Below are 23,811 nucleotides of genomic sequence, written 5' to 3'. Positions count from 1 at the left end.
GGTTTGGCGTTTCACGTTGCATCGCATCAATTTATTTGTTCGAAATGAAATGATAAACCAATTTCCCATTTTGAAAATTGCACATACGCCGAGAGAGAGAGAGAGAGAGAGAGAGAGAGAGAGAGAGAGAGAACGGTCGCAAAGACTACGAAAAATTGCAGAGGACGCGATGCAAGAGAGAGCAACACTCTCGCCAATTCGATTGTATTACACGCTGCGATGAGCCACTGAATTGCGATTGGAAAGATTCAGCGAGATGATTTTAATAAAGTTGGCCATTTTGCATTGCCCCGAGCATTTTTGCCATATATAGTAAATCGTATACATGTTCATTTGTCGTTCGTTGAATGATGAATAAAAGCTGGGCGCGATTGCTGTTTTTTTCTATTGCTGGTGGTGGTTGTTGAGCCTAAAGCAACGCTGTGTGTGTGTATATGTGTGTATGTGTGTGTGTGTCCGCGGATCGAAATTCAGGCGAAAATATTTTCGGAGATGGTTTCTATTCATGTGTGGCATACATATATACAATGTTTTGACGTCTCTGTTTGAATTACATTATCAAATGGTCGCAATCACACTGTATTTTCGTTAATTACTTTTTATCATTACAATATATCCCTATATTATCTACTATTTTCGGTTGAGTATCATATTCGAATTACTAATTGAGCCTATTTTCCATCAATGATGTTGTTGTTCCGTCGGATCTGTCTGCCGGTGTGGAAAACAGAACGCGACTAACTAAAATGTGTGCGCGCTTTCAATTCGTCGCTCAAATGAAGGCCAAATTGAACTCTGGGCCGGTTGTTTGTTGTTGAAAATAAATTTTAAACTATGCTGACAACGCCGATGCAAATTCACACCTAACTATACCGGCTGCTATGAAACTAATGAATATGTAATGAAAAAAAAATGAAGCGCGCGCGTACGCCAACATGTAAAACGCATGGGGACGGAAGAGGAGGCAAGGTGAAAAAGTGGACAAATAGAAGCGGTTTTTTTTTCGGTTTTTCATACACAACCACCAGGCAGCAATTCAAAAGCATTGTTAATTCACTTGATATAAATATCATTCAATGGGCGTAGCGGGTGGAAGATGTAATTAAGGCCTTCATACCACGATAGTACTTCCCAGCCCAACACACACACAGAAAAAAAACAAATTAATTCTTATCATCTAGAATAATAAAGAAAATAACAAGCAACTGGTTACCGAATGCAATGCAAAACATTGTCGCGCTCGCGTGCTACAGCATTACTCTCAATCATAATTCTCATATTTAAACATATATATGTAGTGCTTTGATCATGCGGCTTAAAACCTATTGACACGAATGCATCGACTATATCTCACAAACGATCAATTCGATCAATTCATTGAGACAGAGATAATCACTGCGGCAGCGAACATTGTGCAATAGCATCGGCAATAGATTTGTTGTTGTTGTTGTTGTTGTTGTTTGAAAGCATTGTGAAAGCATAAAAAAGCAATAAACTAAATATAAACACAAAAAAAGTACGCATTTCAATAAATGGAAACCAACAGAAGAGAAATTGTTTTGTTTTTTTCCTTCTTCTTTAAAACAAGAACTAAAAGTTAGAGAAAAAGAAAAATAAAATGTATGGGATAAAAGGATTTTGTGATAATTACCTTGATGCTGTCGTAGCAAGCCGTGACGCGTCCATTCTGCACTTCGACATTGGCCGGTGGATGGGCGAATTTGCATTCAGTATCCGGTCGTGAGCACTTATTTCTCTGGAATTCACGACACACTTCCAGTTGAAGCCAACGCGAATCTTTACCATTTAATAGATTATTCATGTTGACCATTGATGCCATTATACGGTAATGCCTCCTTAAAAATTGTTTTTTTTTTCTTCTTCTTTGCTCACTCTCTTTTATTTATCTTTGCTAAAGTAAACGGCGCAAAGGATTTGATTCGAGTGTTTGTTTTTCGTTTCTTTTTAGAAATGTGTTCAGTCCCGTGTGTTAATAATTTAAAAAAAAATCGATTTTTTTTTCTATCACCAGTTTGATTCGATTCAATTCATCCCTTTGTGTATGTTCACCGTGTCGATACTTGTTTAATCTCTTTCGTAGAAGCAACACAAGATTTAAGTCTTAGTTGTTTATTTTCTAATTAATTCCTTTTTTTTGTTTATTTGTGTGTTAATAAATAATTTTAAACTTGTTTATTTTGTTTTCTTTTGAAAATATATCACAAAATTGATCGATGTTTTATTTTATTTGTGTGGTCTTTTGTTTTCTTCTTTTTGACCCGTGTGCAACTCTCACTGCGTCCTCGTTTCGAGAGAGGGTATTGAATAGTTTCAGATGCTTCAGTCGGTGTGAAACGCTTGAAATGATTTATTTGCTTCTACTTTCTTATTCAGTCACTTTCACGCTTCGCAATTTCGTTTTTTTTTTTTGCTTCTGTTTTTGCTCCAAGTTTTTTTTTCTTTGTTTTGGTTTATTTTGGTGTCATGAAGAGTCTGTGTTTGTCACTAGAAAAGTAGTTGTGGATATAATGTGTCGCGGTGCACTAAGTTTTTTTTTCTCTCGTTCTGTTTATAAGAAACTTATCGAATTATGGCAAATAGGGACTAGAAGAAGTCGGTGTTAAGTATCTGTTCACTGAAGATGTGGTTCCACTTTGGGGATTTGTTGTGTCCTGGGCGCGTTCACGTTTTTCTTTAATTGTTTCCACGTTATTGAATGAACGTCGGCTAGTGAAACGCAATGGTTGCTCCCTTTTTCTATTTCGATTTTAGTGTGGGTCCAATTGGAAGAGTATCGGGTCAGATGTTTCGTTTTTTTTTTGCTCGTTAGAAAAAAAGCGCGTTTCAAGCGAATGATTTTGCACACAATTCGCCTGCACAAAACGAAAACATTAAACTCTGGACTGGCCGGTATTTTTTTGTTACTTCGTTTGCTTTCTTTTTGTTTATTATTTTCACTTTGATTTTTTTCTGGCTAAAATTCCGGTTTTCCTTTTCTTGTCAATTGTTCAATTTGTTCAATCATCGATTTACTTCAATTTCATTTCAGTTCACGGCATTATTTGCTTTGCACTGCATTTTCGCTGTATTTTTGACTGTGGTGGTTGTTCGTTGTGGGTCGGTACAGAAAGCGCGCGGTTGTGTCAGAGCGGCTGGCCGATTGTTGTCTTTGCTTTGCTTTGATTTTGCAGGAGGGGAATTTGCAGTGGTGTTTTGGTTTGTTTGCTTTTTATTTATCAGTCCGAAATGGTATTTGGTTTTGCAGACGGCCGAACAAGAATGCGTATATATATGTCTATATATGGTTTGCTTGGTTTTTGTTTTGCTTTGTTTTTTTTATATTTATATATGTAATAAAGCTGCTCTGCTGATGCGCTCTACTTGCCAAAATAAGCCGGGATAATACTTAATTTGATTTGGTTGCTATTACATACATAGTTATTACTGAACATATTTCTCTTTCTCTCTATCTTCTTCTGACTTCTTTCACTCTTTCTCTGTGTGTGTATGTCTGTGTTTTCTTTTCTTGTGTTATTTTTTTTTGTTCAAGATAGAGATAAAAATGTTCTTTATTCGTTCTGTAATCAAGAAAAAAGAAAAAAAAGAGAAAAAAATTGGTTGGTTTTAATGTTTTAACACTTTGTTCGCATTGTTTAAGTGGTTTCATTCTCGAAACGAAACAGAAAAAAAAACAAAACAATGTTATGAAGGTGTGAAATTCTCACTTTGAATATTTTAAAAACGAAAGAATTGAAAATAAAATAAATTGGTTAACAAAAGCTACGTGATTTTGAAAAAGGGAGGTGAATAAATGGCAAAAAAAGGGAATAGGAGAAAGGTGGGTTTCGGATGAATGGGCAGCGAAATAAACATAAAATTAGAGGCCTCAACAAGAATATCGGTCTAGACGGATAATAATATAGATAATATAAATATATCGAGAGATATAAAAAAAAACAGCTGAAAGCTCGCATTAGCATTCAAAAGCGCACAGAAAATGTAGTTTAGCATGTGTTTCCGAAGCAAGTTCATTTTCATTTTACTTAAATCATAGTTTATTTGTTCCCCGTTTTCCCATATCTCATTTGCACATATTTTTTCCGCACTACAACAACAACAACATTGTTTTTTTTTTGGTTTTTGTTCCATTCAAAACGCAGTTCATTGTGAAAGGCCAATAGTCATTGATTATCAAAAGTTGAACAAAAACAGTTGTTCCTCCCTTCTTTCGGCTCAGGTTTTTTTCTGCTGTTGCAATATTTTATTTTCAGTATAAATATGTCATAACCATTATTCAATTGATATAAATATTGTAATTGGTATAGATAATGCTATAAAAGCAAGCCCAGAAGCCTTTTCGAAGCCTGCCAACAACAATAAACAACAGACATTTTTCCAATGAACGAAAAAAAAGAAGAGAGAACTAAACAAGAGTATATAACAGAATAAAATAACTTATTGTTAAAAACTATAAAGCCAATATGCACGATAGATAGACAGCAAAACATAAAACAATATAGAATACGTTGTTTTTTTTTTCAAATATGTATACAAAACGAAACAAAAAAATACGAGCTTAACAATACAAGAAAAAATGACCGTATATAATTCCCGTGTTTTTTTCTCTTTTTCTGTCGTGCGCGCTCGCCAAATCATTCGCTTTTCTCGTTCCGAAAAATCGAATGCTAGTTTATTGTTTGTCTTTATCGCGAAACCTAAATGCTTGTCGATTTTTATTATTGTTGTTGTTGAAGAGAAAAAAAAATCGCTCATTTTTTTGTGAGGATATTCCCATTTTTTCCCTTCAAAAATTGATACATTTTATTTATTGGCCAGAGATCGAGGCAATGCAACTTCATTTCTATTGTTCGTGGCGACAGCAAGAGAGTACATCAATGTGTATACCGAAATTGATATTGTTTGTAACAATTTTCACTTCTCTCTTCGCGTCGATTTTTTTCATCCAAAAAAAATTAAATGAAAAATCATTTAAATAAATAAACTTTTTAGCGGTTCACAATATCATTGGGGGATATTTTTTATTTGAGCTCGTGAATTGTGATAAAATGCCATAATTAATAATTACTCCTTTTTCCACTGTTGTGTATTTTGTGATTATGTGATTGTGTGTATATCGATTGTGGTGTGGTAATGGCGCTGCAGCGATCTTTATCTAGATCTGTAGTTTCATATCACAAACAATAGTAGCTCAAACCCGAATGAAATTGTCACACATTATCAAGCTTTCATGAAACGAGTGACAATCATTTTCATTCATCAAAACAAACTCATATTTATATATGTATATATCCTATACACAACACATTCATTCATTCGTTCTCTCTTCACGTAATAAACAACAACAAAACAGAAAAACAAACGGTTGCAATTCAATGAAAACGGTACGGATTTGGCACCAAACTAAAAACAATCATCAAAACCAAAGTGAACCCAATCATTCTGCTCAAAATTGTGTGCACGCGCGCTTAGCATCGTTCACTCATTCTCTTCACTCACTATACACACTCATTTGTACGGGTTGCGTTGTAATCATCATCAAAAATAATAATATTTTCGAGTCATTTCGGGCTTTTATTATATGCGATATATTTGCCAGCACCGCCTTGCCTCCCAAATCCCCCTCGCGCGATGTCTAAACACACACACACACACACACAAACATACGCACCATTATGTGCATATATACGTGTGTGCATATGTGTCTGTATGCAAATTATCTCATTAATTATTTCATTTATTAGCAAAACAGGTGGTCGTTGGTCTAATGAAATTTTGAGCTGTTCCAATTCTCTATGAAGCTATTTAAAGGCACTTATTTGAGAGTGAGCATCTGTCGCATTGTAGAAATCGGTTTGCATTTGGGTGTACGAACGAGCGAATGAGCGAGTGAGCGAGAGAGAGAAGCGGGCGAATATTGCACTAATGGCCCAACAACGATACATTCGATGCGAATCGATATGCAGTTGTGTCGGCTTTTTCATGCGGATTTCATAAACACTCTCAAACACACATACACACACATCGTCCTGATGACGTGAAACAAATGCCATCGATGCAGAGCAACTCTCGCGCACACACACAAAAAAAACAGCAACAACTATGCACTCGCATATTTTTGTGCAACGAAATTTGTATCGAATGAGCGGGAGAGAGATAGAGAGAGAGAGAGAGAGAGAGAGAGCAAATGCTCGCACGCTACAGGGACATATGGATTGTTCATGAAACCGAGCCAGAATTGTTTTTGCTAACAATACCATATTTTCTGTCGATTCGATGAGATGTCGAATGGTTTATGGTTTTTTTCTTATCATATTTTTTTTGTGGACACGGAAGAGCGTTTGTTTTTCCCTCTCCGTGAAGTTTTTGATGTCACAAAAAGTGTGAACAGAGTTTGGAAAAACAGAGGAAATTGACTTCGATTCAGAGTGATGGAAAAACAGGTTGAGATGTCAATAGCAGATGTTTTTACCAATGACATCACTTCCTGTGAATCGGACGCTCATTCTCTGCCCACTTCTCAATACAAAACGTTCAACATCATTTTCTAGCTAATCGGATATGTTTTTTCTTTCAATTTTAGATGCGAAAATAGCTGCTGAGAACATTTTGGCTGTTTTTTGTTGTTGTTGTTGGATTTCTCTGCATGTGCATGTGCATTGTTGACGATAGCAAAAGTCATACAAGTTGAACACATATCAAAATCCGTCAGACATGAAATATTCAACGAAACGAATATAGAAAATTATTTCAAATGGGCCCCGCCGGTACTACTTCAATATGGTCAATGTTTGTGTACACATCCTGGTGAATGCATTTCTATTCAAATCCATAATTGTATCGCGTTTGCATATCTCTGTATCGTTCGTTCGCTCGCTCTTGTTTCGCTTTTTGCGTACAGTCAAACGTCAAAGCCACCACAAATGCATCATCCTCCTGATCACTTAAAATATGCGTACCGTGTACAAAATATACTGTATATACTCGCCTTTGTGTGCATGTGTATGTGTGAGTGTGAGTCTAACAATGCGAGCGTGCTTTGGAATGAATCCACGTTCGGGGCGTTCGTACATATGTGCGCGTGTATGAAGGCATTTTCTCGTTTTGACGAAAGCATTTTAATAAAATATGTAATAATAGAGAGCCGGCGAGAGGAAACACTCGCCTGCATTTCAAATTCATATTGTGACCATAAATCAAAATGCATACACACATTTTGATAATTGCATAGACTTTCTCTGCATAGCGCTTGGATTTGACTGTGTCGCTACTCGGGGGATGCATTAGCCATTATTATTGGCTGCATTTTAGGTTCGATTCTCTCTCTCTCTCTCTCTCTCTCTCGTTCACTTGAATTTTCATCCTATTTGCTTATGGAAAATGCATAATGCCGAAAACCGTTTTGTCCGAATCGAAAAATCGCTAATCAATTGGCCCCTGGACTCACGCGCGCTCTTCTGCATGAATTCCACGATTCGAAATTGGAATCGATCGGTATAGCTCCTTATTCTCGGGATTATCGTTCAATTGGATATTGTATGGGGACCAATTGAAAATTACAAGCACAAATATTACAAAACTTATGCGAAAAATCATGCATATTGTGTTGGCATAGGCAGTGACAGTGACGGTGGCGGGAGCTGTTGCGTTTGGCGAGAAAATCAGTGCGAGAAATTGCATGGCAACAATCGAGCAAATGAAATAACCACGTCAACGAAATGCGACGACCGAGAGCGATAAAGATATTTTAAGCAAATTACTCTATTATTGATATTAAACCAACATTTATGCGCATTTTGAATGGACAACGAGCGCAAGAGTGAGATGCAGCATAAGCAAATGAGACAGTGTGTGTGTGTGTGTGTGTTGGCTGAGCAGTGAGCACTGACTGCAATGCCATTGCATACAACAAACATGCACGCATTTACGCCGTATTCACAATATTTGTGCACTGGAACCAAGTCGTGAACGAGTCGATTGTTGTCAATGTGACCATTTTCACAAATGAAAATCATTTGCAAATGTAAAACGCGCGCTCGCTGTTCTTCTCTCTACCATTCTCTCTCCGTTTCTGTGATGCATAGTTGTTCGATGCTATTGTCGCAGTCTCGCTCTTTCCACCGTTCAACCGACGACGACGATCTACACAAAACACAGAATAATGGCTCCATGCTAATGGCATTACTGAATCGAAAATGGATTTGCGGATTCACATTACACACGAACATGTCTACAGTTACCGATGAAGAGAGCGAGCGAGCGAAAAAGAGAAAACAGGCAGTTCAGTGTGTGTACACAACACATTTGGAATGCTATACAAACATTCAATAATTTCAATATATTTTAAAATTGAAATTTGTGTTATTCGCTTCAGGCTGTGCTCTGGCTTTAGCTCTGGCTCTGGCTCTAGCTCTGGCTCTGGCTCTAGTTCTGGCTCCGACTCTCGTTTCCTTTGTGTGTGTGTGAATGTGTATTATTGTTTTTGCAGAAGCAACAGCAACATATCAGGCAGGCATCAGGCCTCTTTCCCTCCCCCCTACGAACACTGTGTACCGGTGAATATTCTCTCTCATATTTTTCATTGTTATCATTGCTGATTTTGTTGATGCTGCTGCTGCAACGGCATGAAATTCGAAACTTCACATTCAAAAGCTAACGACAATGCCAACGGATGACGACACATTTTAAACATTTTCTCGTATCGTTTTGTGAATACGAGTAGCTGAAATGATTCCATCACATTTTCGCAATTGTACATTGCATGCATTATTAAAATGTCGTGTGTTTTGAAAGCGAGACGGTATCGGGTAGCTTGTTCCGTTGTCGCAGCTACCGTTCTGATGCCGCTGCTGATGCCGCTTTCAACAAAACAGCAAACCAGCTAAACAAAATTATCGATATACCGATTGAAATCATAGGGAAATTGTGTCCGATTTGAATGCCATGTATCGGTGTGCACACAATCACACACATCGAAAAATTTTTTTACATAAAATTTAAATGTACATACAAAAATATATAAGTTCCGAAAATTCACCAGAAATATAAATATTGACATGAGAGGCAAAAAAAATCGTTTTGCAAATATTATTGTTGATCCAATTTTCGTGCAGCGGATTTAATTTTTTTTTTCTGGTCCATTCAGCCGGTGTGCATATATTCATATTAAGCCATTCATTTGTAATAATTAGTTGGTTGCGGTGAGTTTCATCAAGCGAACACGACGACCAAATAAATATTCAAATCGAAAAAATAGTTTTTCTGCGAAATCACACGTAATACGGTTGAGAGATTTTTTTTCTCGCTCTCTTGTTGTTGTCAATGTGCTTGTGTGTGGCTGGTTTGGATTCAACTAAAGATCAATACAATCTGTTTGGCAGAGCTATATTTTTGAGTAATGTAATGTACATTTTGGCTCATACGATCGAAAAAAATCGTTTCGTTTGCAAAAATAATCTTCTTTTTTTTCGTGTTCGATCAATGAAAAAGGACATCGATGCAACGCAATGTCTTTTTCGTTGCGAGACAGACGTTGAACGAGCAATGGAAAAAAATGTGCTGTCGAAATGGCTGCACTTTTTTTCTCTTTCGTTTGCATCAATGTCGCAAATGATAAAATAAATCGGATGTGTTCCAGGAGGTTGGAGACTTCAATGAAACGACAACTTTCTGGAACATTGCATATCACTATCTCTTATCGATGCTGGCGATGGGAAAAGTCATTTGAATTTTTTTTTACTTTTACCGATGCTAACATGGCATTTTCAAAAGAAGTACGAAAAAAATTCGGTTCTTACTTGGCAATTTTTTGTGTGAGTTTTCGGTAGTAGTTCGACAGAGAGAGAGAGAGAGAGAGAGAGAGAGAGTGCATGGGCAATATGTCACGGTGACGATGCAAGCATGGTCCTATCTCGAGTGCTTTGTCCATTTAATGATATAACGTGCAAAAGTTTGGTCATCATTATTCTCCGCAATAATAATGGTTTTAGCCATCCTCTTTTGAACGGCTCTAGAAATGCATATACACGTGTCCAATGGAATAGAGAGAACGTGGCTGATTGTGAACGGTGCTGATGTAGCTCAAATAAGCTCGAGTACGTTGCATAATCCAAAGCGATCTTTCGTTGCCTGCATACAATTCGCTTTCATTTCATGTTCACTCGATGTGTGTGTGTTTTTTTCTGCTTGTCATACGTTCAATAAATAATGTCGTCTCTGCATCTCTTGCTCTCTTTTTTCCTTTCACTCTCTCTCTCTCTCTCTCACTTTCTGGGCCGGTTGCATCGAATCGGAAACGCACTCGGTTCGGTCGGTCGGCCAGTGAGCGTGTGTGTGTGTGTTCGGTGTACTTGTTCGGCGCTCATTGTGAATATCGAATTTTATTTGAGCGAAAATGTGATTTATTTATAACCTTTAGCTAGATATAGATGTGCGACAATCATACTTACAGCACATAATAATTCATGGAGAGAAACGTGACTTGGATGGTTTCGTGTATGTGTGTATGTCCTGAACATATCTCTCGCAAGCAATGAGCTCAAAAGCCATAAAGATTTCTGCCCAAAAATCTATTCCATTCACGTGAAACATTTCAATGGCCAATGTATTCGCATCCATTCTAGCCACTCTTTACCACCTTCCCTCCCCTTCATCCATCTGTACTGCTCTTTTTTTCTCTCTATCTAGCTCAATTGGTCATTCACTTACATTTGCTCTTTTGCCGTTCGCTCCCATTCTATTTTCGTTGCATTTGGCCACAATTTTTTGCGAAGTTGGTCTTCCCAATGCATCAAATGGTCACGGCTATAATTATTCAACAGCATAAGAAAAATTAATGCAATTTATCCATCAAACGTGTGTCGAGACCGAATGAGAACGAGTGAGCCGTGCAGAAGAACAAACGACAAACGTCGGTGGAATGACGAGAACGATGCACAGAGGAGATGGAGAGAGAGAGAGAGAGAGAGAGAGAGAGAGAGAGAGAGAGAGAGAGAGAGAGAGAAGAAAAAGAGAAATAATGTGCGCTCACCAAATTGTGGTGAAAATGAGCTGAACTTTAAGCTCCGGGATTGAGAATTTTATCGCTTGTACTCAGTATCATTGGCATTGGCAACATCATTAAAAATCGACGAAACGAAATGGCAAAACGTGTAGACCAAAGATGAAAAAACGAACCACACACAGATTGGAAATAAGAATGAACAAAAGAGCAACTAAAAAAAAAGAATCGCACGCTTGCAACTCGCAATCCTCTTTAATGATTATTAATATGAATCCAATTTATTATTTTTCTTTTCTTTTGCCTCGCTCGCCCTAAAACGAATCGTTTGCGCGACTTAAAGAGTGCAATCGGTCAATTTGCATCTATTTGATCGTGAGCGTCAGTCGTCTGGAACTGAATTGCAACAATTTTGCAATTTTCTTGAGCTCGTTGCCGTCAATTCGAAATGAATAAGAAAAAATAAAATGGATTCACTTTGAGGCACACGCATTGATTTGGTTTCACGCGCGCGAAAAGTGGAAAACTGATTTTTCCTCCCAAATAAAGTGAACCCGTGCGATTCGGATTACATTCAGATGCAGGAAAAGAGGGATAATGCGAAAGCACAAAACAAATTTCATCACAAGCAAGAGATGCTCGTCTCGGCAGCAAACACACCTGATTGAATAGAGTGCATTTTAAAGGTCACCGACTTCGCTCCCGTCTCTCATCGCTCGCTCGCTCTCTCTCTCTCTCTCTCATTCTCGGGACGCAGTTGCGAGACATACACATTTCACAAACCGGGAAAATCCACGACCGACGATAAATGCACGAAATCATGCTGACGTTGCTGCTGCCGCCGTCGCTGTTGCCAGCAACGACATCATCTTGAGCCATGCCAAAGGGAAACCAATATCTCGGTTTTAAGCGCAGAGAAGGATGCCTTCATTGGTTATTCAATTTAAGGATTTTCAAATACTAGATATTCCATTGAAAAGCGCTCAGAGAGAGTCTCTGACACACACACACACAACAGCGGAATCAAAGAGCGCGTGCTAAACCAGATGCAAAAATCAAACGCGAACATGGAATCGTAATGCACACAATTTTAATTATTTATTGCGACATTACTTTTTGGCAAAAGACGTTTGAAAATGAAACCGCTGCTGTCAGCGACATTAAAATTTTTGATTACAGCAATTATATATGGGGCTGAAATTGAAGATGAAATGGGCGGGCGAGCGGAGCGAATGGACCAAAATGAACGGTTTTGGCTCAAGGAGTCGAAAATCAAAAATAATGCAATTATCAAGATCAGCAACAAAATCAGAAATAAATTCGCCAACGAACCAAACATATTCGAAATGGAATTAAATGTGCATGAAAAAAGACGACGAACGATGACGGAAGAAGCAAAGTGAGTGAGGCAAAACGCAATATGAATAGGATGGTTTTTGTTGTTGTTGTTGTTGTTTTTTTTTTGAAAGTGTGTATGTGGCATAGAACGAATTCACATGGGAATTTTGCTCGAGAGAGAGTGAGAAAGAGAGCGAATGAAAGAGAGTAAGTATTTGCAGGGAATGGAAGTGTGAGTGCGGCACAGTGGCCAACAACAGAATCATACAACATTTCCGACATTCAGAGTTTAAAAAGAATTTAAAAACGAACTCGCGGCTACAGAAACCGACACAAAAGCAACAACAGCAACAACAGTGAGCACTGTCTGTGTAAGCGAAATTCCGTGCTGAAGATTCGGGGCGAAAAATATATAGTTTCGTGTGGAAAATGCCGTCATGCAACCCGAATACATGAGCTTAACGTTTAAATTTTTAACATAAACAAGCAAAAACCGATCCCATCAAACACAAAGAGCGAACGAGAAAAAGGAAATAAAAACTATGCATGAAAGAAAACAGAAAGAAAAAAAATGAACGCCCTAGACAACGCGGCAACAAACACACAAACTGCGGCGAAAACGGACATACACCACCATATCGAGTCATAGTAGTTGAGAAAGACACGCATCATCCAAAAACTGGATTTTTTTTTACGACGACGCAAGAGATCCAACTGAAACGGTTCATACCGCACACAGCCCCGAAATTGTAGCAAATTAATCTGACGTGTTCCGTTTTTCGTTCTCTCGTTCTCTCGTTCTCTCGTTCTGCGTTTTGATGTTGATTATTTGGTTTTAATGAACCACAAAAATCTAACTAATTATGCACATAAAGAATCATTAACCGTTATTTTATTCGAAATGTCTTTTTGCGTTATTGCATCACTTGTTTTCTAGTTCACATTTTTTATGTCTCTCTCTCTTCTGCCTTGCGCACGCCTGCTTCATTTTTATTCCCATGTGGGCGACGACGAAGGGATGGAGGGGAATTGGAATAAAACAAATTGCTGTAATTGGATGTGTTTGCCGCTTTCTCTCTCTCACTCTCCCGCTCAGTTGACACAGACAAGTGAAGGGAACAGGGAGAGTAAGGGTGGAAGAGAGAGAAAGCAATAAAAAAAAGTAATATGCATAGCGCGAATAAATCGATATCTAGTCAAATTGCGGAAGTAACTGCATATGCGAATGTCGAGTGTAAAGTTTACATTGTCAACTTACAAAATCATATGGACACACAAGGTCGATTGCCTCATGTTACGTACGCACACAGCACTGCGCTTGAGCTTTTTGTCGCTTGATCGAAATTGGAAATTAAAATTCTCCGATTGCCCTGGCTGGCACCAGATTCAATGACTTTTCCCCTATATATTTTTTAAAAATCGGTGAAATCTGATATTTTCATGTATAGATAATCCAGAGTAAGTCCCAAATGAATGACGCTGAACGAAATATATTGATGGCGATTTATTTTTCCTTTTCTGGTCAAATTCAGCCATCCCCTCATTTTTCCGTCCAATTTCCGTATAAACCGACAATGTTATGAAAAAGAAAATCCCGTTTCGGCTTCGTGTGTCTGTTTTTTTCCTTCATTCGTTCGTTTGTCGAATGTTTTACAAATCTATGCAGATATGGCAGTCCATTAAACAAGCACTATGACTGTCATGCTATGACACAATGTTGTCAATAATCGCGAAAATACAATGAATTACAATGCGCGAGCGAGCGAGCAAACACTGTGTCGTCATATTTCGCAGGAAGAGAGAGAGAGAGAGAGAGAGAGAGAGAGCGTGTATGAAAAATATCTGCGGAACGCGGCCCATATGTAAACAGTGTGCGCGCCTTTGCAATCGATTTTTAGGCCAACTGTTTTTTGTTTGCTTTTTATTATTGATTGATTCAGTGCCATTTCCCATGGAATAAAATAAATGAGAGAGAGAGAGAGAGAGAATTGAATGAAGGAAAGCAGAAACAACAGTGAAAAAAAACAGAGCAAGACAAGCCTAGAGATGGGGTAGAAACGCTTCGGTGTATGGAAGTAAACCAAGCGCAAATATGCAGTAACTTCCCTACGACTAGATATTAATCACGTGCTTAACAAAATGATGGGCGAATGTTTACTCCAGGATTTTGGGTTAAGTGGGGTTTATTTCTTGTTAAGCGAAACAACGAAGAAGAAGAGGAAAAAAATCAACAACGAAGACGATGACAACGCTTTTTCTTTCACAGAACCGCCCAACATTGCGATAGTATTCATCATTTGAGGATTTATGTGTGTATGTGTTGATGAAGCACAGCTCATTTCTGGCAAATCTTTTGTACCGTTCGTCGTTTCGCCAGCTGTTTTTTTATTTGCCCCGCTTTCTTTCCAGGCGGCGATGGCTCATGGTTAATGAAGTGAAACGAAAAATCAGATACGATACAATGTACAACTTTCAAATGAAAATGGCTCGCGTAAACATTGGCAGAATGACAAAACAGATTTTTGTGACGACCAACGTATTGATTGGGCTGTGTACGATTGTTTTTCTATTTCGAATCGAAAACAATCTTGAAATGGTAAAACATGCTCAATTGATATGGCCCGAAGTCAAAGGTGAAATTTATTTCGGAATAAATGTGCGAAACGCACATTCAAAATCAGCACACAACAAAATTAGTTGTAGTGACTTTTTCTATGGCGTCGGTTTTTTCGTTTATCGACCCGATACACATGGTATACATGGTAACCGACGAAGCAAACGTTGATTGTTTTTTTCTGCGTTTGGCGAATATGCAACCATTCGTTGCAACAAAACGGCCGCCCCTCGCATATTCACTCACACACTCACTCACCCATTCCCTCGACCGTAAATAAAAGTTAACCTCTCATTATTTTCACTCATATCCGGTTGCTAACAATTGTTGTGGAAAAACGGTGCAGTGTCCGGAATAACGAGAAAAAAAAACAAACCAGCAACAACAACATACGACATCATGCGAACTGTTTGTTGGGTGTAATTTTTCACCCCATACAAATGCATACGGTCTTATATGACAATATATGAGTTGAGCGATGAAAAATCGCGGTCACTAAATCCCCATTTTCATTTTTCCACGCAGAGCATGCAACCAAAAGGAAAAAAATGCTTCGCTAAAAATTGCATACAAACGCGTATTGGACGGAGAGGGAGCACAAACCCAAAAAAAACACTCCAAATGAACGACGCTTATGCGTTTACGTATGCATAAAACCATAACAATGTGACCATTAAATGTTCATCGAGTGAATATTATGTGGTTAGATACGAAATATTCTATGACATTCCGATCATCATTGGCTGGTGGGAGAAGAGCTTTCATTGGCTCATTTAGAACAACGAATATTATGAAAGCGCGATAGAAGTGCCGTCAATTCAAATCGACTCAGGGACGAAATTTGAAGGAAAAAAAAGAAGAAATAATCGCTTGAATCAATTCTCAAAGGAGATCACTTAAATTTTTAAATGATTCGTCAAAACTAAATATTTGAGTGCTTTTCGTGCAAAAATTTTGATTTTCCGTTCCATTTCATTCCCATTTTCAATTCGATTGAAGTCTTACGGCATTTTTTTTTTCTTCTTCTCAAAGACTTATTTCTTTTCAAAGACATTTCTCTTTTCATCTACTGATAATTTTTCTATTGACATTTCGGGGCTTTTGCTGGTGATTTGAATGAGAAGCAGTGAAACCGAGAGCGTTTGTAGAATGTGTCGCGTATAATTTTATGAGCATTTTCATCAGTGCAATTAAAATCATACCGTAAATGGGGAGAGAGAAAGAGAGAGGTAGTCGTATATATATATAACGACGGAAATTCAAATTACAATGTCAATTCACCATGACCTATCCGTCCAGTAAAATATTCGCCCTTGCAAATTCACCCGAATGTGTGTACACCTAATATGAACAAACACACGCACTTGCACACGCACCTTAATGCGAGCTGGGAGAGTATTTATTTGGGTTGTAACTGCATTCACATTACATATTGTCGGGTGGTTGTGCGAATGTGACGCATCGTACACAACCCAAACAGAAAGTCATGATTGTTCGTTGTTGATGCTGCTGCTACTGCTGATGCTGATGGAATAGAGGTTGGAACATTGTTGATCGTTGGGCTACAACCAAAAAGTCGAAACGACCGGTTAGCACTGGACTGGTAGGTTGAGTGCGGAATGGTAAACCAGCGCGTATCGCAATATGTTCTCATTTTCAATACAATAAACATCTTTATCAAACATCGGTCGATGGTGTTGATGTCAATTTACGTATGCACTTGCCCAAACGGGATAATCCAAAATTCTGATCAAGTGAACGTAAACGAACAAACGACAACGAGAATCACACACACACACACACAAAAAAGACACTTCTGCTGGACATGCATATTTGATCGATTTATTTCTCATTTAGCAACATAACAGCATCCGATGCCAATGAACACCGTCGTTCGTATACACACATATATATATACTTTTGGAAATTTGCATACATTGTCCGCTGGAGCGATGTTAAGCATGTTGTATCGATTTGCCAATGACCAACCCTTAATAAATGAGTCAAATTTTGTGTCTGGATCGGCCTACTATAATAAAATGAATAATGAGCCGTCGATGAGAGATAGAAGACAGAATAGAAACGAATACACAGAACACTCACACGAGAAAAAAAATGGAATATATTGTCGAGACTGTTGTATCTATTGGACAGAGTGGGGTGTGAGGTAGTTGATCAGAGAAATGGCCATTCGATTTTGCATTTTCCGATGGGTGCTATTTTGCATTCATCATCGCCGAAAATATTCAACACTCTGACAAAATGTTAGTTATGTGTTCAAGAGAGCGCGTCAACACAATGGTCAAATGTATCGAAGTGCCCATAAACGTGCCATCAACTTGAAACCGTACAAAATGCGATGACTAACACCACTAACAACAACAACAACAACAACAACAACGATGATAATAATAATAAAAATTGATGACTGGCATTTCGGACGGAACGCGCTCGTTCGCGCTTTCGACGCCATTCGCGAACTACACAGACAAAATTACTGTGTCTCGCAATTTATTATTGCATTTTTAATACGGAGCGCGAATGAGAGGCACCCTGAATGGATAGTACAGAGAATGAGACCGATGGGGTGAGCACAACAAGTATTCGTTCAACCTGGTGGCGAATTTGCATAATTATTATTATAATACATAGGCCACATCGTCGTCGTCGTCGTCGTCGTCATCATCATAATCATCAAGGGCCCAAAATTACAAGGCAAAAGTAATTTTTCCTGTAGGAATAAGCCCGAGGTATTTTTGCAGTATTGTCCGTCTCTATGTCTATACATGTGTACATGTACAAGCACGACGATGATGCCGCACACTTATTCGCAAAGCACGGTGAATGCACCGAAATCGCCAAAAAAGCGAACATATGAATTCGATATTTATGCATTTACCGTGTGCGTATTGCATGTTTACATATTGCAGTTTCCGAAAACTATGCTCGTTGTATGCAACGAATGGGATTCTCTGGTCTGCGTACCCAGTACCAGCACCACTGTACATATAAATTCAGCTGGTTGACGATCAACTGGACAAGATTAAACACGGCATGTGAGTGTCTGTGTATGTCGCGATTGCCATCACGTAAATTCGCAAATTTTTCACCCTGAAACCATTTTTTTTTCGGCAAGGGTAACAAAAAATACTTTCCAACGTCCAGCAACATCGTCTCTTGTCGAGAGAGTAAAAAAGCACACACACGTGTGTTGCATTGTAAATGCCGGTGAAAACTGTAATTTGACGTAATAATCCATGTGCACACCGTTTTTTTTTTGTTTCTTCTGTTCGTTCGCTCCCGCTGTGTATCGATTGCAATCGACACACGCATGACATTCCCCAAAATGGACAATGAATTTTCCCGATTCGAAATGAAAGACTATAAACCATTCGCTTACATTTCTCGCGCAATAACGCAACCGGCCCAGCGGCAACAACCGGAAAAACGGCTCGCAATCTGTTTTCAAGTTGCACTTTTTTTTTGTCGGGCCATGAAAACTCTTCATCTGTGCACAGCACAGCATTATTTTCTTTTATGAATAAACGACGATGATGATGACAATGACTACGAAAACGAGGCACAAAAAAAAATACAACTCAATGTGCAATATTGGCACCGGTAACGAGGAAAGCAACAAGGCCGATTGCTAAGCCGAACGTAAGTCTTCGAAATTAAAAGTCTCTCATTTTTGTTGTTGTTTGAAATTGTGTGCATTTGATTCCATTGCTGATTCGGCTGTTTAATCGTAAGTAGTCCGTATCAAACTGGTTTTCATCTCGAATTGAATGGAATCGAGTGATGGTGACGAAAGAACGAATGAAAAAAATTGAGAGAGAGAGAGAGAGAGAGAAAGAGCATCAAACAAAGGACGACCGAATATGAGCTCGTTTGACCTCTCACACTCCTGTCGTTGTCGTTGTCGTTATCGTCGTCATCGTCATCGTCATCGTCATCATCATCGCGGAAAAGACGAGCCATTTTAATGCCACTACTTGTCGATTTTCAATTTCTCACCCCATTAAACGATAACGATTTTCTCGCATCGTCATATTATTATTTTTCCTCCCCATAAGTAATCTTACCCCTTAGCATCTCCATTTCGTCGGTAATGCTGCTGCTGCTTTTTTCTTCATCTTGGAAATGATTTTACACATTCGTTTAGTATGCATTCAATTTTTACCCAAAATTTGTGTACGACGAGTCGACGACACACATCCCCTGTATCGATGGAATCTCAAACCGGTGTGTTGTGTGTATCTTTCTTTTCGCTCTTATCTCAATCGTAACTCCATCTCCGGTATACGATATATCGTGTACCGAATTTGCACCGCACATTTCTCTGTCACACCGAGTGATGTTTCCGTGTCAAACATGGCTTGACTTTTTTTTCTCTAGCATAGAGACATAAAATTAAACATCTTTGTCATGGTGTGTGTGTGTGTGTGTGTGTTCGTATAGGATTCTTTTTCACGACGGTTGATTTGGTGTGCAAAGCTTTTGTTTGAAATCAAACAGGCGTTAGACGACCGATTGATACGAGGCTAGCAAGAGTATGCTGTGGATGGAAATGACGATCCATACTGCTTTTTCTCGCCCTGGCTTACGCTCTATTCATCACTAAATCAAGCTGATGCTCAATAGAGAAATTACACGGAAGATAGAACCTGCTGACGAATTTTTAATGACGGATTATTTATATGCGCACCATCACACATACACATGCGATGAACGTGCATTCAATAGCAAATATCTTTGAGCCACACTGAATGCCTCCGCCAGCACCACCATCGCCGTCATCGTTGCCAACAACAATACAAAAATATCGAAACAATGGTGTGCGCCAGAGAAAAAAAAGGTTCCCAATCGAACTGAATTCAAGCGAAGCATCGAAAAAAAAAGAGAACCATAACAGCAGCAGCGACAACAACAACAACAACAACAACAACAAAACGTTCAAGCAGTACATCATTGCAGTGGCCCGGATTTCTGCGAGTATCGCTGATTGCACAGTGTAATTGATCAAAAAGTGTTTGCCAGCAAATAGTCACCGTATCAAACTAAAAACATACAGGCAACAAACAAGTGTAGTAGCGAATGCTATGAATCAAAGCTCATGCTCTTTTTTTCGTATCTCCATTCGCTTCTTTTTCGCTCTGGCTATAAATTTTTTTTCTATCTTTTCCTCTGATCGTGCACGGTGAATTTTTTTCACACACTCACACAGGACACGAACTTCGAATTAGAATGGATATTTTGTTGAGTATGCATGTGTAGTTTTTTTTCTACGATGCCGCTACGGTGTTATTTGCTCATTTTGCGTTCTTTTTTTCCACATTCGATTAGATATATAAAATGTTTTGCTGCTATTTATTCAAGCCAAACACCGTGAAAACATTAATATTCACTCTCGGGTTTGTTTACAAAGTTTTCAAAGTTTCATTCATTGAGTGCTGGCTGGTGCTGTTGCTGCACCACTCATTTCACAGTTCATTCTCAACGGTATGCAAAAGAGAATAAATTTCTATTAGTAAAATTAATGACTGTGAATGAGACTGTGAAAGTGAGCGTGTGCCGCTTGTGCGCACATCGTACATCGCACATACACACGCTAAATTCTGAACCCAAAACTCGTGCGCGCAAACCTTTGGAAGAAGGCGGGAGAAAGGGGACTGAAACTAGCCCTTCTGACGAAGCAACACATACATCAGGTAAAAACCCGTAAAATTGGACAAGATCTCGGTATGTTTTTTTTTGCCTTTTCATAGCTCCTTTTCATAGCTTTGGACAGACGAATGAAACCACAAGTCGCATTGTTGAGAGAGTGGATACAAAAAAAAGGAGAGATTAATCGACGATACACTAAAATGAATATAAACTTTTCATTATTCGGATCATAGAGGCGAAACATGAAGACAGTTACAACAACAGCAGCAACAGTAACAGCACTAGAGACTGGAAAAAAGGTTCATATTCACGGGCTATTGACTGTTTTGTACACAAAATGTGTCATAATGTTTCATTCGGTTTGGCTGTTGTCTTGGTTCACAATTTTTAGCCCGAGAATTATTATTATATTCCCATAGCTGCATTGTCGGTCCCTCTCTGTCTTTCTCTATGTGAAAGTGAATAAGAGAAAGAGAGGGTGAACCACACGGCACAAACACATGGCCAATATGGAGCGACATATACGGAGCGACAGTAGTTTAGTGGCAGTCGTTGTTTTCCCATTTCCATTGTCTTCCAATGTATATTTACGACAAGCTTCCGATGCATTTTTACTTTGTTGTTGTTGTTACGTTACAATGGAATCGGTTTCAAAACATGTACAAATCCGAATTTAGTGCTGCGATGTCGGCCGCTTTCTCTCTCTCTCGCTCGTCATTCGGTAAACGCGCACGGGACACGGCCTGTATACACATCATGTTGTTTTGTCGTTGTTTGTGTGCAGCTATTTGCCGAGTTGCCGCCGTGCAATATGCAAACATGTTGTCACTAGCATAGAGAACGAAGGAACGGGAACGTGAAGGAGAGATAGTAGCTGGGGAGCATTGCGAAATATTTGTGGAAATGTTGACTACTGCTAAAGCGAACTCCACATACACACGCATACACACAGAGCCAGACAACAATCAAAACAATGTTTAGAGTGTTCCTCTCTGGATATCGCATGGAATGGCGTACGGTGAGAGAGCGTGGGTGGGAGAACGAGAAAGAGAGAGTCCTTGCAGGTTGTTTTTTGCATTGTTTTGTTTTGTTTTGTTTTGTTTTCGGTGTTGTTTTTGAGCTGCTAGTGATTTGAAATGTAGATATTGTAATGATTGGATTGTCGTAGAATAAAGCACAAGCGAGCGGGAAAGAGTTTGAGAGAGAGAGAGAGAGAGAGAGAGAGAGACCGGAGTGTGGTAGTGTCAGACACCCATGGGAATATTGAGTTTATTTTGTGTATGTGTGTGTGGGTGTGCTCGCGCGCGCTTTTGTTCAGCATTTCCCAAACATTGCAATGCGCTCAACGTATATAAATATGTAGTGCAGTGAACACATACAATATGCAAAGTAACAAAAAGAATGGATTCAGTCCAAACGATTTTTCAAGCATTTCCTTAGGGCAACCTGTTTATGGCAAATTTTATTTTGTTCACTCTCTCTCTCTCTCCCTGTGTATGTCTCTGTTTCTCTCTTTTTGTACGTCTCTCTTGTTAGTTCATTTTGTTTCTCTGTTGCATTTGCTCATCGTGTTTTTTGTTGCGTGTTGCGGCCGTTTACTTAAGTATGTCGTCGGTGAGTGTGTGTGTGTTTCGGCGAGAGCATGTACCATGTTTCGTTCTATCTGTGGGTACATGTGGAAAGAGGCGACATCCATTCTATTGTCTATTTTTCGCACATTCAATGCAATACAGTTTGATCGAATTAAAATGAACTTCAGCGTTCAATTCACAGGGAAAATGAAGCATTTTTCCTTCTTCGATTTTTTTTTTTCATCCATTCTCTCGACTCTGCCCTTTGTTTGTAGTGTATTTGGCATTCGGGGTAACCTTTCTTCTTCTTTTTTTTTCTCTGCCACCGCCGCCCGCACTCGGGTGCACAAAATGCCCGAAGGGAAATCTTCGAGTTTAAGCAAACACCATTTCGTAGCTTCTGGATATGTCATTATCGGGTGTCTCTATATTATATTGGAAATGACTCTCTATCTCCTTCCTCAAAGCACGTTTAAATAATTTTCAATTATTGATTTGCTTTCTCTTGTGCGCGCTTGCATACGCGAATTGATCTGTCGCAATCACCAGCGTGCAACTTCAGCTTTGTAGCTTCGAATTAATAAATTAGCTGGCATTCATTAATTGTGTCTGATGACGCCGGTGAAAACTAGACGAACTAATACATGGCCATGCTTCTCTCTGTTGTCGAAACATTTTTCGGAAAAATCAATAACTCTCATTGCAATTGACGCTTAAAGCATTCGCTGTGTGTGTATGTCTCTCTATCACTTGCCCGTCTCTATCTATCTCTGGGTGGGTATGTGTTCGCAATGGAACTTGGAATTGCGGTGAAAATCTGCTTCCATTCGCACCGATTTTCACTCGCATTTCAAAACTCGGCGACAATACCAAGAGAATTGGATTGAGAGGGAATTGCCGAATAATCGATACAAAAGTTTCGTTCATTTCGTTCGAAAATCGGTTTACCGCTTTCGAGAGTTCAATTTACCCATTGTGAACAATAGACTTCGGGAAAAATGGGGAAATGAGTGCATTTGACAATGTAAACATTTTGGCATACTTGGACGCGGAGACAACACACAAATTCACACACGCACACATACACACACACACACCATTTGATAACGTCAAAAACAATTCATTGTTTAGCGTCTATTTTTCTTTTTTCTTTATTTCCTTGGGTTGTTATTTATATTCGCTGGTTTTTGTGAGTGTATGTTCGAAACACATTCCAAAATGAACTTCTATGGAAATTTATTCGGCATCAATAAGAAATCGTTTGTGTATATATTCTCTACGTTTTATTTTGTGTGTCCCATTTGTATTCATTTCGAAATGTCGAGATTCAATTCGGCGAGAATTGCGCCATTTTTCCATGACTGGTTTTGGTGTTGAGTTTTCAATGCGCTTTCACAATTCCTTGACATTATTCAATTTTTCACCGCTCGTCGTTTTGTGCATGTGTGTGGGTTTGTGTGGGTTTCGCGCGCGACCGATTCACTTCTCTCTTTTCGACCCGAAGCGCAATCATTTTTTTCCCAATCTTTGATTATTGTGTGTGTTTGTGTTGTGTGTGTGTGTGTGTGTGTGTGTGTGTGTGTGTGTGTGTGTGTGTGTGTGTG

The 23,811-nt window shown here is 38.9% G+C and overlaps 1 protein-coding gene across 13 annotated transcripts in view; it reads right to left on the bottom strand.

Moving 5' to 3' along the window:
* LOC129574813 (protein muscleblind) overlaps positions 1-23,811 on the bottom strand; it is a 233,177-nt gene that overhangs the window by 176,144 nt on the left and 33,222 nt on the right. For 12 of the 13 annotated variants that reach the window (XR_008688731.1, XR_008688732.1, XR_008688733.1 and 9 more), the window contains one exon: positions 1,652-3,578. The exons of the other annotated variant lie outside the window; for it this stretch is intronic. Coding sequence is in view for 8 of the 12 variants with exons in the window: in XM_055457296.1 (XP_055313271.1) it covers positions 1,652-1,840 (189 nt within the window). In the remaining 4 variants the exon portion in view is untranslated. The remainder of the gene's footprint in view (positions 1-1,651; positions 3,579-23,811) is intronic. 13 annotated transcript variants of the gene reach the window in all.

Source organism: Sitodiplosis mosellana, unplaced genomic scaffold (genome assembly GCF_009176505.1).
Source record: "Sitodiplosis mosellana isolate CC-2019 unplaced genomic scaffold, AAFC_SMos_1.0 Smas_scaffold_6165, whole genome shotgun sequence".
Taxonomy (NCBI): Eukaryota; Metazoa; Arthropoda; class Insecta; order Diptera; family Cecidomyiidae; genus Sitodiplosis; species Sitodiplosis mosellana.
The sequence above is the reverse complement of the archived record's forward strand: the minus strand, read 5'-3'. Positions and strand labels throughout refer to the sequence as shown.